Genomic DNA, 15,531 nt, shown 5'->3' on the forward strand with positions numbered 1-15,531 from the left:
CTTGCCTTACACTCGTAGAGGCGGACAAATTCTCGGCCATCCACAGGAGTTGTAGAGGAGAACTAAACAGATGTGATCTCTAACCTCACAATGTGAGGATGTGTCCGGATGTCAGCACACCGAAAGTAATTTTCAATGCAAAAACACGATGTGAAATAACAGCTGTCGACTTGTGATAATGGTGTCATTAAAACAAATATATGAGAAAGTGAAACCACTCTTCTATAACAGTTCGGTAGACACCGCCTCACATCATTAAGACATTTCTCGCTGATGGATTTATAAATTTGATAACCTGCCTCCCATGAAACCTCCGCTTCTACGTCCCAACGCGACAGCTCCACAACTAAATCTAATCATGTTTTTTTTCTTGTTTTAGGGCGTCCGGGGGATTGTCAGCCTGACCGATCAGGTAATCTTTCTTAATTATCATTACGCGTAGGACTGGGTCTGATTTTCACTGAAAATCAAGCTGAGAGGTGACAGCTGAAATCCCATTTAGTGATTCGGCAGAGAAATGACTCTGCTGACATTGTCCAAAAGCTTAAAGGTGTTCACAGTTTATTTTTGAGTGTTGAGGCTGAAATCACGTTAAGGCTCATTTTAAACCTTTCTCCTTTGGGCCCCAGTTAGAGGAATGTCTCCTCCCGTCCAAACAAGCTTGGGTTCTATCACTGAATTGATGAGGGCTGAGTGCAGCGGGACACTGAACCGAGCAGTCTAACAGCTGTTCCCCGAAAAGAGAAAACGATCCCTCAGCTCAGCCTTTTTTTTCATCTGCGAAACGCTTTGTTCTCCGGAACAACCGGATGACTCCCGGTTCACCGGATGATCACGAGCTTATTCTCTGTTTTTGTCACGTTTATCAGTTCGTGCGTTGTCTGCCGCAGCCTGATAGTTCGTTTGATCATAACATAGCACCTGCGGAGTTTAAATGCTTGGGGTGGGTGGGCAGAGGGAGCGGTTTACAGAGCATCGAGTAGCCGCAATCTTAAACTAACGTTAAAGATTGATCTTTCATTAATTGATATTTTTCAGAAAGCGTGAAGTTGAGGTTGATGAACGGAGGCAGTCGATGTGCCGGGAGACTGGAGGTTCACTACTGGGGAATCTGGGGGACTGTGCACAGTTATACTTGGGACCAACAAGACGCGACTGTGGTGTGCCGGGAGCTGGGTTGCGGCAAAGCGGTGGGTGCCCCGGGGTGGGGTCACTTTGGAGCAGGTTCCGGACCCGTTGTGACCCAAAAAGTTCAGTGCAACGGAAACGAAGCAACCCTGCGGGAGTGTAAATCTGACACTTGGAGTCATTATGGGTGGTCTCACTCCAATGATGCTGGTGTCATCTGTTCAGGTAAAAATCAGAATTTTGTCCCTTCCATCCCGCTGGATTGATGACTCCACGATGTCCCAGCTGTAAAATAGCGCGGGCTGATAGCCCGACCCCACTGAAGTGAAACCCTATTGAATTATGTCGAAATTATTCCCGTCATGTTGTGATTGCAATTTGTGTTACTGAGCCAATTTTTGTCTGCCTTTGCGGGGAAGCTTTGTGTATTCCCCTCTTGATTTACACATCTCAATAAAGAGTGAAGTCCTCGTTTCTCCACAATTATAGTGCAGCCAGACAGATAGCATCTGTGAATATAGAATAACAACTTCCCAAAGGTCCAGGTGCTGGAAATGTGAAATAACCTCAAAAGATGTTGCAATCAGTGCAATCCCGTGTAACAACTGTGGTGCCGAAATTAGAGTTAACACACTTTGTATCTCCGTCTTTGCAAAATATTTTCCTTCCGTGTGTCCATGCAGTTCCTGCTAAAAAATAAGGTCTCGGATAAAAAGAAACAACATAGTAACTCCTACTCCCTTCCTACAAATGCTGCCCGACCTGATATATAAGACAAAACAAAGGAGCAGAAGTCGGCCATTAGGCCCATCGAGTCTGCTCCGCCATTTTATCATGAGCTGATCCATTCTCCCATTTAGTCCCACTTCCCCGCCTTCTCACCATAACCTTTGATGCCCAGTCTACTCAGACACCTATGAATCTCTGCCTTAAATACACCCAATGACTTGGCCTCCACTGCTGCCCGTGGCAACAAATTCCATATATTCACCACCCTCTGACTAAAAAAAAAAATCTTTGCATTTCTGTTCTGAATGGACGCCCATCAATCCTTAAGTCATGCCCTCTCGTACTAGACTCCCCCACCATGGGAAACAACTTTGCCACATGCACTCTGTCCATGCCTTTCAACATTCGAAATGTTTCTATGAGGTCTCCCCTCATTCTTGTAAACTCCAAGGAATACAGTCCAAGAGCGGACAAACGTTCCTCATATGTTAACCCTCTCGTTCCCGGAATCATTTAGTGAATCTTCTCTGTACCCTCTCCAACGTCAGCACATCCTTTCTTAACTGAGGAGACCAAAACTGTCCACAGTACTCCAAGTGAGGTCTCACCAGTGCCTTATGTTGCCTCAACATCACTTCCTTGCTCCTATACTCTATTCCTCTAGAAGTGAATGCCAACATTGTATTCGCCTTCTTCACTACCGACTCATCCTGGAGGTTAACCTTAAGAGTATCCTGTACGAGGACTCCCAAATCCCGTTGCATCTCGGAACTTTGAATTCTTTCCCCATTTAAATAATTGTCTGCCCATTTATTTCTTCTTACAAAGTGCATAACCATACACTTTCCAACATTATATTTGATTTGCCACTTCTTTGCCCATTCTTCCAATCTATCCAAGTTTCTCTGCCAACTGTCCGTTTCTTCAACACTACCGGCCCCTCCACCTATCTTGGTATCGTCAGCAACCTTAAACACAGTGCCATCTATTGCATAATCCAAATCGTTGATGTACAATGCAAAAAGAAGCGGCCCCAACACGGACCCCTGTGGACCACCACTGGTAACTGGCAGCCAACCAGAACAGGATCCCTTTATTCCCACTCTCTGCGTTCTGCCAATCAGCCAACACTTTATCCACATTTGTAACTTTCCCGTAATTCCATGGGCTCTTATCTTGTTAAGTAGCCTCATGCGTGGCACCTTGTCAAAGGCCTTCTGAAAATCCAAATATACAACATCCACTGCATCTTCCTTGTCTAGCCTACTGGTAATTTCCTCAAAAAATTGTAATAGGTTTGTCAGGCAGTATTTTCCTTTGAGGAATCCATGCTGAGTTCTGCCTATCTTGTCATATGCCTCCAGGTACTCTGTAACCTCATCCTTGACAATCGAATCAAACAACTTCCCAACCACCGATGTCAAGTTAACAGATCTATAATTTCCTTTTTGCTTTTGGGGGCCTATGAAGAACTGCCATCACGGTCCTTTTACCCCTGCGATTTCTTAGCTCAACCCATAAAGATTCTGCACCTTCCGATCCTATATCACCTCTTTCTAATGATTTAATATCATTTCTTACCAATAAAGCCACGCCTACCTTCTGCCTACCTTCCTATCCTTCCGATACACCGTGTATCCTTGGACGTTCAGCTCCCAGAGACATGCATCCTTTAGCCACGTCTCAGTGATGTCCACAATATCATACCTGCAAATCTTTAGCTGTACGACAAGATCACCCACCTTATTCCAGAGTTTTTGGTTTAAGATCAGATTTATTGCATTTGTGTTTATTTTATGTCGACACGACACTGGTCACGACATTGAATACTAACATGACACTGCGTGAGTGGCAGGGTAGTGTGAGACTCAATGGCAGATCTGCGCGTCCCGTGAGCCAGTTCCCTCGTGGTACTTTCATTTGTGATGTTACCTTCAGTAACATGGAAATTAAGTGCAATGCACTTGGTCGAGACTGAATACTGTTGTGTGTCGGTAATGGAGAAAATGAGTGCCCATCGTGGTAGAAAGGATGGTTAAGACGTTGGAAATGGACTCAGATGAGTTACTTTGTTCTGAATGATCTCAAATATCTTGAGCATTATGGGAGTCGATCCATGTTAGTATTGCCTGACATTCCTGAATTTTGACTCATCAATAATAACATGATATTGGGGAAAATCAAAAGAGACATTTGCAGCCTGATATTTAAAGGTTCCATAAGTGTTGTCGCCGTTGCCTTAGTGCGTCCCACCTGGTTCAGGTTCTGTTAATGTTTGACTGATAAGTTACAGATGATGTGATGTACAATCTCAGAATGTCGAGGAGAGATGATGTGAGCTTCACTTGTATTCCTGACACTTGGCCATTATGAACGCAGTACATCACGTATAAGCTCATACTTGATTAATATTTAGGCTTTGCACTACCTGATTTGGAAATGAGGGCAAATGTTAAAAAGCATCAGAGAAATGCATCTGCTTTCAAGATATAGAGAAAATGCTACGTAGGCTGGTGCCCACAATGAAGCTAACTCAGTCCAAAAGTTTTTGCATCTTCTTTAAATCCTGTGCGGTAGCCCTCCCACCCGGATCCCCACACACCCCATACCAGAATGCGATGCTGCCAGTTATAATGCTCTGCACGGTACAACTGTAAAAAATTGCGAGTGTTTTTGGTGTCATACCAAATCTCTTCAAGCTCGAATAAAATGCATTCGCCATCTTGCCTTATTTGTAACTTCATCGATAAATTGGACCCAAGATATAGTCTAGGAAATGTTGTCACCCAGGAATTTGAAAGTGCTAACTCATTCCACTTCTGATTCCCCTATGTGGACAGGTATCTGTACCTTCTTCTTCACCTTTCTGAAGTTCACAATCAATTATTTGGTTCAGTGAAGGTTGTTGCTGCAATACCACACAATTGCTTTATATATCCCGTTCTGTACGACTGTCATTACTATCTAAAATTCTGCCAACAATTATTGTGTCACCAGCGAATTTGCAGATGGGATTTGAACTGTGCCTAAACACACAGTCATAGGTGGAGAGAGCGTGAAGCAGTAGGCGAAGCACACATCCTTGAGGTGTTCCAGTGTTGATAATCAGCGAGGTGGAGATGCTTTTTCCGATCATCGTAGACATTGCTTTTCTGCTTAGGAAATCAAGGATCCAGTTGCACAGGATGGTACAAAAGACCCAGGTCTCGAACATTCGGTCAGAATGGTTGGAATGTTTGTTTTAAGCACTGAACTCTGGTCAATAAACAGCATCAATAAATTATGGTAGTTTCCAAATCCTCCAAGGTAGCATGAAGAGCCAATAAGTGGGATAGCCATCCGTAAATCCAACCTGGTATTTTTGTCTTTTAAATGCCACTAATCTAGCTATCAGTTGTCTACGAACCTTCTGGCTTTTGATTCGGGTATGTACAGTATGTTCTCGTTGGCCCATAGTCGTCCACAAGAAGTAGAAGATATGAAACATCGGGTAGGCAGAACAATATTATTTTAAGCTGCGGCCGTATAGAAATCAAATTGAACAATGCTTGGAATATCGGCACATTTATCTCGATAAATATGAGGGAATGCGGCTTAGTTAGCAATCGAGGACTTGAGATACAGTAAGGAGGAACAGAAGACGGAATGTTGAAGAAGTTTAATAAATAGAAAGATCTTGCTGTTCATAGCTTCATAGATCGATTTAAAGTGGCAACAAAGGACGGAAGGCTTCAGAGATCTTATAACATCTTTTTCTCTCAGAGGTCAAAATAAAGCATAAAAGAGTTAGGTCATCGTAACAAAACTTTATAAAACACTATTTAAGTTGCACTTGGAAAACTAACTGCAGCTCAGCAGCCATTTTATAAGAAACTTTGGGAATGATTTTACTTGATGAGTCGCAGAAGAGATGAACAAGGATTTTTCTTGAAAGAGGATTTTATTTATGGAGAAAAGACTGGAAAGACTGAATTCATTTTCTACAAAAGAACAAGGCCGACATGCGACCTGATAGATTTGTGTAGAAATGTGAGGAAAAGATGGTTAGATTTTCAGAAATCAATCAAGAACATAAAAGCAAGCAAGTGAGTTAAAGTGGATATAGGTTTAAAGTTGTAATTGTGACCTATAAGACGCGACTGTGTTGTGCCTGGAGCTGGGTTGCAGCAAAGCGGTGGATGCCCCGGGGTGGGCTCACATTGGAGCAGGTTCCGGACCTGTTGAGGTCCAAAATATTCAGTGCAACGGAAACGAAACAACTCTGCGGCAATGTACATCTTACTCTTGGGGTCATTATGCGCCGTCTCACTCCAGTGATGCTGGGGTTATCTGCTCATGTAAAAATCAGAATTTATTCCCTTCCATCCCGCCGGATTGATGACTCTATGATGTCCCGTCTGTAAAATAATGCGGGCTAACAACCCGCCGCCAGTGATGTGAAACTAAATCTGGGCTGTGTCGAAATTATTCCCGTCATGTTGTGATCGCTATTTGTGTTACTGAAAATTTAACCGATATTAATTAAACACGTACATTTAGTACACAGTACTGGACACGATACAGCATTTGAAAGGGCTCAGCAGTCAAGTAGCATCTATGGAGCAAGATAAAATACTGTCAGTGCTGATACTGATCCGGAAATGAACTACTGAGAAATTTTATACCAGAGATAATGCACATTGCGCTGAGTTCCTCTATAGTATGTTTTTAGTTGTTCCATTTTCCAGCATTTGCATCGACCGAGTCATGGAGTTGTCTGCCCTCGGGGGAAAGCTTTGTGTATTCCCCTCATAATTTACGCACATCAATAAAGATTTAAATCCTCGTTTCTCCACGATTATAGTGCACCCAGACAGATAGCATCTGTGAATATAAGAATAACAATTTCCCAAAAGCCACGTGCTGGAAATGTGAAATAACGTAAATGTAAAAATGTTGAAATTACTGCAATCTCGTATAACAACTGTGGAGCAGAAAGCAGAGTTAACACCTTCTTTGTATCACCATCTTTGCAAAGTATTTTCCTTCCGTATGTCCATGTAGATCCTGCTGCAAAATAAAGTTATAAAGAAACAACATAATAACTCCTGCGCCCTCCATACAAATGCTGCCTGACCTGAGATATAATTCGAGAGTTTTTGGTTTAAGATCAGATTTATTGCATTTGCGTTTATTTTATGTTGACACGACACTGAATACTAACATGACGCTGCGTGAGTTTCAGGGTACTATGAGAATCAATGGCAGATCTGTGCGTCCCATGAACCAAATCCCTCGTGGTACCTTCATTTGGAATGGTACCTTCAATAACATGGAAATTAAGTGCAATGCACTTGGTCGAGACGGAATACTGTTGTGTGCCAGTAATGGAGAAAATGAGTGCCCATCGTGGTAGAAAGGATGGTTAAGGTGTTGGAAATGGACTCAGATGAGTTACTTTGTTCTGAATGAGCGTTGTGGGAGCTGATCCATGTTAGCATTCCCTGACATTCTTGAATTTTGACTCATCAACAATAATATCAGATTGGGGAAAATCAGAAGAGACACTTGCTCCCTGACAATTAAAGATTGCATATGTGTTGTCGCTGTAGCATTTGTGCATTCCGTCTGGTTCAAGTTCTGTTCACGTTTGACTGCTAAGTTACAGGTGATGTGATGTACAATCTCAGAATGTCAAGGAGAGATGATGTGAACCTCAATTGTATTCCTGACACTTGGTCAGTATGAACGCATTACATCACGTATGAGCTCATACTTGATTAGTATTTAGGCTTTGCACGTCCTGCTCTGCAAATGAGGGAAAATGTTAAAAAAGCATCAGAGAAATTCATCTGCTTGCAAGATATAGAGAAAATGGTATGTAGGCTGGTGCTCAAGATGAAGCAGACTCAGTCCACAACTTTCTGTAGCTTCTTCAAAATCCTGCGCGGTAGCCCTCCCACTGCCATCCCCACACACCCCATACCAGAATGCGATGCTGCCGGTTATAATGCTCTCCACAGTACAAATGTAAAACATTGCGATTGCCTTTGGTGTCGTATCAAATCTTTTCAAACTCGAATAAAATACATTCGCCGTCGTGCATTATTTGTAACTTCATCGATATATTGGACGCAAGATATAGTCTAGGAAATGTTGTCACCCAGGAATTTGAAATTGCTAACTCATTCCACTTCTGATCCCCGTATGTGGACTGGTGCATGTGCTCTCTTCTGAACCTTTCTCCAGTTCACAATCGGTTCTTTGGTTCAGAGAAAGTTGTTGCTGCGATACCACACAAATGCTTTATATATGTACATGTATATGGATTTCAGCAAGGCATTTGATAAAAGTCATAGTCATACTTTATTGATCCCGGGAGAGTACGACTAATTAATATTAATCAATATTAATCAAGTATGAGCTCATAGGTGATGTAATGCGTTCATACAGACCAAGTGTCAAGAGTACAAGTGAAGTTCACATTATCTCTCCTCGACATAAAGTACCCAATGCGAGGCTTATGGAGAAAGTAGGGAGGCATGGGATCCAGGGGACATTGCCTTGTGGATCCAGAACTGGCTTGCCCACAGAAGGCAAAGAGTGGTTGTAGACAAGTCATATTCTGCATAGAGTTTGGTCACCAGTGGAGTGCATCAGGGATCTGTTCTGGGACCCTTACTCTTCGTCATGTTCATAAATGACCTGAATGAGGAGTGGAGGGATGGGTTAGTAAGTTTGCTGATGACACAAAGGTTGGAGCTGTTGTGGATAATGCGGAGCGCTGTCAGAGGTTACAGCGGGATATTAATAGGATAGAAAACTGGGCTGAGAAGCGGCAGATGGAGTTCAACCCAGATAAGTGTGAAGTGGTTCATTTTGGTAGGTCAAATATGATGGCAGTATTAATGGTAAGACTCTTGGCAGTGTGGAGGATCAGAGGGATCTTGGGGTGCAAGTTAAGAAGGCGTACGGTGCATTGGCCTTCATCAGTCGTGGTACTGAATTTAGGAGCCGTGAGGTAATATTGCAGCTATAAAGGCCTCTGGTTAGACCCTACTTGGAGTACTGTGCTCAGGTCTGGTCGCCTCACTACAGGAATGATGTGGAAGCCATAGAACGTGTGCAGAAGAGATTTACATGGATGTTGCCTGGATTGGGGAGCATGCCTTATGAGAATAGGTTGAGTGAACTCGGCCTTTACTCCTCGTAGTGACAGAGGATGAGAGGTTACCTGATAGAGGTGTATGAGATGATGAGAAGTATTGATCGTGTGGATAGACAGAGGCTTTTTCCCAGGGCTGAAATGGTTGCCACAAGAGGACACAGATTTAAGGTGCTGGGAGTAGGTACAGAGGAGATGTCAGGGGTAAGTTTATTTTTACTCAGAGAGTGCTGAGTGCGTGGAATGAGCTACCAGCAACGGTGGTGCAGGCGGATACGATATGGTCTTTTAAGAGACTTTTGGATAGAAAAAAAGTTGCTTACAAAAAAATAGAGGGCTATAGGTAAGCCTAGCAATTTCTAAGGTAGGGACATGTTCGGCACAACTTTGTGGGCTGAAGGACCTGTCTTGTGCTGTAGGTCTTGTATGTTTCCTTGCCTCTATGCTTCTATATCTCGTGCTGTGCGCCTTTTCATTCCCATCTAAAATTTTGCCAACAATAATTATGTCGTCAGCGAATTTACAGATGGGGTTTGAACTGTGCCTAAACACACAATCATGGGTTTAGAAAGGGTAAAACAGTGGGCGAAGCACACATCCTTGAGGTGAACCAGTGTTGATAATCAGCGCGGTGGAGATGCCTTTTTCCGATCAGCGCAGGCTGTGATTTTCCGGTGAGGAAATCAAGGATCCAGTTGCAGAGGATGGTACAAAAAGCCCAGGTATGGAACGTTCGATCAGAACAGTTGGAACGTTTGTTTTAAGCACTGAACCATGGTCAATTAACAGCATTCTGATATAACTGTTGGTATTTTCCAAGTGCACCGAGGTAACATCAAGAGCCAATAAGTGAGATAGCCCTCTCTAAATCAAACCTGGTCTTTCTTGTCTTTTAAATGCCAGTAATCTAGCTATCAGTTGCCTACAAACCTCCTGGCTTTTGATTCGGGTATGTACAGTATGTTCTCGATGGCACATGGTTGTCCACACAGGTTTTGAAGAAGTAGAAGGTACGAAACATAGGGATAGGCACATGGATATTATCTTAAGCTGCGGCCATACATAGATCATATTGAATAATGTGTGGAATATTGGCAAATTTATCTCGATAAGTATGAGGGAATGCAGCTTACTGTAGCAAGCGAGGACATGGGATACAGTAAGGAGGAAGGGAAGAAAGAATGTTGAAAAGTTTTGATAAATAGAAAGATCTTGCGGTTCATAGCTTCATAGATCAAAAAAAAAAGTGGCGACAGAGGATATCGGAGATCATATACTTTATAAGCATCCATTAGTCTCGTGATGCCATGGATTTGTGCCTTGGAAGGTTTCCAGGGCGCAGGCCTGGGCAAGGTTTTATGGAAGACCAGCAGTTTCCCATCCTGCAAGTCTCCCTTCTCCATGTCTCCGATGTTGTCCAAGGGAAGAACAGTAGGACCCAAACAACTTAGTATCGGTGTTGTCGCAGAGCAATGTGTGGTTAAGTGCCTTGCTCAAGGACACAGCAGGCTGCGTCAGCCAAGGCCCGAACTAGCGACCTTCAGATCACTAGAGGAACGCCTTATCCACTTGGCCAAGCGGTATTAGTATTGATGATTCTGTCTCCAGTGAAATGTACGTTTCTAAGAAAGTATTCTGAGACGATAACGCTCTGCATTTGGAATAACCAGACTGACTTTGTCTAGGGGGAAACTGTGTACCATGAATTTGCTCAAGCTTTTTTTCCTTCTTGAAAAGCTAATCAAGCCGATTGATGAGTGGAAGGCAGAAAATATTTTCCCCATAGATATAACTTAAGTCTTTGACGAGGACCCGCATGGCAGGTTGGACCAAGAGGTTAAAGAGTGAAGCAGTTATTTGTATATAAACTCTTATTTCTGATAGGACAGAGAGGGTGGTGATGGAGGGTTGTTCATTCAGTTTTGAGAACGGAGAACAGTATTTTATTATTACAGTATATTAAATACTTGTATAACAATCCAGGTGGAATGACACAGAAGTTTGTGGATGGCATCAAAATTGCTGGCACGGTGCAGTGTTAAGAAATTTGTCCTTCGGTACATCACGATCTGGATCAGATGGAAAGGTGTGCGCAGGACTGGTAGTTCAGTTTTAACTCAGATATGCACGAAATGATATATTTTTTTAGAATTTAAACCTTCGTAAGACATGCATTGTGAATTAGTAGATCTTGAGAGGTGTTAATGAATAGAGAAAACAAGCAATTGATTCTGTGAAAGTGACAACTCAAATGGGGTTGTGGGGCAGCCATCTGGCATACTTTCCATTATCGGCCGGGGATGTGAGCACTTTGCGGGCCGTCAGATTACTGATGTGTGCGATGTCGGTCCGAATGCACGTTTATTGCTGTGTACAGTTCTGATCTCTACGCTACTGGAAAGACGGTCTTATGCTGGAGAGGGTGCAGAGAAGAATCAGAGGGATTTTTGATAGGACTAGACAGTTCGAGTTATAAGAAATATGGACAAGATGGGACTTTTTTAGCGAAGATTATGGAGATGTTATGTTATGATGGTTAAAAAATAATAGCTGCAGAAATAGGATATTAACAAGTTCAGCAAGACAGGAAACATTTTCTTCATATTACAGAAAAGGGTTAATCGTGGGAAACGGCTTCATTGAACGTTAATGAAGTACATTCATATTCATTCTTGCAGGGACTCCAGTCGTGGGATAGCAGAGGATCTGATGTAAAGCAAGGGAACTGGTTTATTTAAGGATCATTATCTGTCCGCAATTAATTTGGAAAAAAGAAAATTGAGGCTGCTGATGGTATGCTGTTATCCTGATGTAAAAGTCGGTAAAGTTGACAAGTGGGCAAACCGGCTGAATGCACTTATGACAGAAAGATTGTTCAACTCGGAAACTAGAATAATTCCTCTCATGACTGCAGCGATTGATTTGCTGAGACACAGCATCAGCTTGTGAAATATGAGTAAAATCTGATCGGTATGGTGCCGAAATTAATCTACCAGTACCAAATAATTGCGGCGCAGAAGGGAGGAAGGAAAGCATGTCATCTGTATGAGATGAAACTTGAATTCCTATGAATTCAGAATCTGAAATAATCTGAACTCAATTGGATTTGACTGCACGGTGATATAATTGTCATTATTATGACTGTCCTATGATGCTTTCTGAGAAGTACTGATATCCTGATCTGAAAATCAGTGAAGTGTTGACAGGACAAACCGACGGCATGCTCTTGTGATACAGAGATCGTTTAAATCGTAGTGCAGAATATTCTCAATCCGGACTGCAGAGAGTGCGTTGAGCACATGCAGCATTAACTTGCAATATGTGAGGGAAAACTGTTCGGTCTGGTGCCAAAATGATTCCACCAGCATTCAGTAGGTAGGGTGCACGAGGGAGGAGGGAAAACGTGCTAACTGTCTGTGACGAAATTTGAATCCCGACGATTTCGGAATGTAAAATTATCTGAAATCAAATAGTCATTATGATAACTGCGCTTTACATCTTATTTTTTTTCTAGATCACAGAGCTCCAAGATTGTTGTCCGGATCTGACGAATGTTCGGGAAGACTGGAGGTGCTGTTTGGTAAAACCTGGGAGAGGGCGTGTGTCCCGCACTGGGATATGGAAGATGCCAATGTTGTGTGCAGTCAGCTTCAATGCGGAGTTGCTGTTTCTGTGTTGAGTGGAGCCCGTATTGAAGAGGGAAATGAACATTCACGGAGCGTTGAATGTCAGGGCAATGAATTGACCCTTTCGGACTGTCCAGTTTCTTCAACTAGGCATAAATGCAACCACATGAATGATGTCATTCTGATCTGTTCCGGTGAGTACTAGGATTCAGAGTAAATCAATGGTAAACTTTGAAGGCACTTGGAAATCAATAGTCAGTTCTCAACAGTTCTTCCTGTTAAGGGCTTAATAGTGCAGCAGTATTAACCCACATTTTGGGGGTGAGGAGCCTTAAGAATTTCGTATTGGTCAGCATCAATGATTGATTTTAATGTGGGGGACTGAAGGAGGATTTGAAAAATGCCTCTATTTGGAAACTTCGATGGGCTAAAACAAGAATCATTCATCTAAACCTGATGAATATGCTCTTAAATTCGACAGACAGTAAATATATAGATAGATACTTTACTGATCCCAAAGGAAATTACTGTATCACTGTCGCATAACAAGTGCACAGATGTACAAGTATTATAAGGGAAGTAAGAAAGAAAGAACATTAAGCTCCTCAAACAGTCGAACAGGAGGATCAATAAGAGTTGGTACATTAACATATGTGTTCGGCCTCGAAAGACAGAGTTTCCTGAACCATATAACCACATAACCATATCACAATTACAACACGGAAACAGGCCATCTCGACCCTTCTAGTCCATGCCGAACTCTTACTCTCACCTAATCACACCGACCTGCACTCAGCCCATAACCCGCCATTTTTTCCTGTCCATGTATCTATCGAATTTAAATTTAAATGACAACATCGAACTTGCCTCAACCACTTCTGCTGAAAGCTTGTTCCACACAGCTACCACTCTGAGTAAAGAAGTTCCCCCTCATGTTACCCCCAAACTTTTGCCCTTTAACTCTCAACTCATGTCCTCTTGTTTGGTTCTCCCCCACTGACAATGGAAAAAGCCTATTCACGTCAACTCTATCTATCCCACTCATAATTTTAAACTCCGCTATCAAGTTCCCCCTCACATTCTACGCTCCAAAGAATAAAGGCCCAACTTGTTCAACCTTTCTCTGCAACTTAGGAGATGAAACCCAGGCAACATTCTAGTAAATCTCCTCTGTACTCTCTCAGTTTTATTGACACCTATCCTATAATTCGATGACCAGAACTGTACACAATACTCCAAATTTGGCCTTACCAATGCCTTGTACAACGTCAACATTACATCCCAACTCCTGTACTCAATGCTATGATTTATAAAGGCCAGCATACCAAAATCTTTGTTCACCGCCCTATCCACATGCGATTCCCCCTTCAGGGAACTATGCACCATTATTCCTAGATCCCTCTGTTCTACAGCATTCTTCAATGCCCTACCATTTACCATGAATCACAGGAGATTGGGCTGCTAAAAAAAAGAAGCATGGTTGGACGACTGAAGTGATAAGGCCAACCAATTCAAATCAGCTACTATTATCTTCAGGCTAGATGGTGTACGATATTACTGTACGGAAATGTATAGAAATGGATACAAGTAAAATACATGATGTTAAATACGCAAAAGTCTGCTGTGATTCGATTGATTTGTGGGAAAAGAATGTTAATCCTGCAGCACTAATATAAATGACAGAAAAAAACCACAACTGGAACACAAAATCAGAAAATTAGAAATATGTTGAAACATTGCTTTGCTTTGGAAATTGTAGCAGGAAACAGAAACCAAATATCTTCAAAGAACATTATTGAAATGAACTCAAGTAATAATGACAAAATAAAATAACTAAATAATAGTTGGAAGAAAACTGCTGACCCAAAAGTCTGATAAATCGCCATCAACAGACAGAAACCAGAAGACTTTGTGACACTTTTGAGTGAAAGCGATTTAATAGGAAAATCCGTTGCCTTTTATCAGTGCTGCGGCAGGGAATGCAATTAAATTTATTTCAGATTCTAATTCGTTCTAAGATTGATAATCATTGTCATGCGGAGTACTGCAGTAGTCAATTCCTGAGAACCACCTTCACTGTCACCGACCACAATCATGGTTGCAGAGACGGAAGTTAAGAGGACTATTAAAGGCTTGGAGATTACATGAACCTGAACGTTCAAAGTTCAAAGCTCTCATTCATTTTATTACCAAAACACATATTTGACACCATTACGACCCAGTGATACGGACAGTACGATATGACACATTCCAATTAACACTACTCAGGATAGAAGGAGGAAGACGAACATTAGACATAAAAATACACAACAGTCAGATAAAGTTTCTAAAGATATATTTTCATCAATGTAAACAAGATTCAGTACTCTATGCGAGCATATGCAATTGCGATAAGAAGCACACACAACTAAACTGAAATGCAAGTACATCCCAGAAAAATGAAAGAAAATTATCACTGCAGAAGCTACAGTTATCGAATAGAAGAACATACCCTCCATGGGATACACTCCCGGGATACTGTCAGCATGGTAGCGTAAAGGGTAGCATAATTATTTACAGTACAGGTGACTATTGTTCAATTCCCGCCGCAACCGGAAAGGAGTATGTAAGTGCTCTCCCTGACCGCATGGGTTTCCTCCGGGTGCTCTCGTTTCCTCCCACAGCCTAAACATACATCTGTTTGTCGGTTCATTGATCATCGTGAATTGGTCAATGATTAGGCCAGGAACAGATTGCGAATAAGAGAAAATCTGCAGATGCTGGAAATCCAGGGTAACAAACACATTGGTTGGTGCACATCGAGGGGCCGAAAAGGCCCAGTCCGCGCAGTATCACAATATCTCTGAGGAGGCTAACATCGACAAAGAAGTGTTGAACCTGATCTGAGTTGAGAAGAGCTCTCCG

At 42.2% G+C, this 15,531-nt stretch overlaps 1 protein-coding gene across 1 annotated transcript in view; it reads left to right on the forward strand.

Moving 5' to 3' along the window:
- LOC140202084 (scavenger receptor cysteine-rich type 1 protein M130-like) overlaps nucleotides 1–15,531 on the forward strand; it is an 84,231-nt gene that overhangs the window by 40,236 nt on the left and 28,464 nt on the right. Inside the window, exons 2-4 of the mRNA XM_072266946.1 lie at nucleotides 380–412; nucleotides 1,039–1,353; nucleotides 12,516–12,821. Of these exons, the coding sequence (XP_072123047.1) occupies nucleotides 380–412; nucleotides 1,039–1,353; nucleotides 12,516–12,821 (654 nt within the window). The remainder of the gene's footprint in view (nucleotides 1–379; nucleotides 413–1,038; nucleotides 1,354–12,515; nucleotides 12,822–15,531) is intronic.

This window comes from Mobula birostris, chromosome 8 (assembly GCF_030028105.1).
Source record: "Mobula birostris isolate sMobBir1 chromosome 8, sMobBir1.hap1, whole genome shotgun sequence".
In the NCBI taxonomy this organism is placed as follows: domain Eukaryota; kingdom Metazoa; phylum Chordata; class Chondrichthyes; order Myliobatiformes; family Myliobatidae; genus Mobula; species Mobula birostris.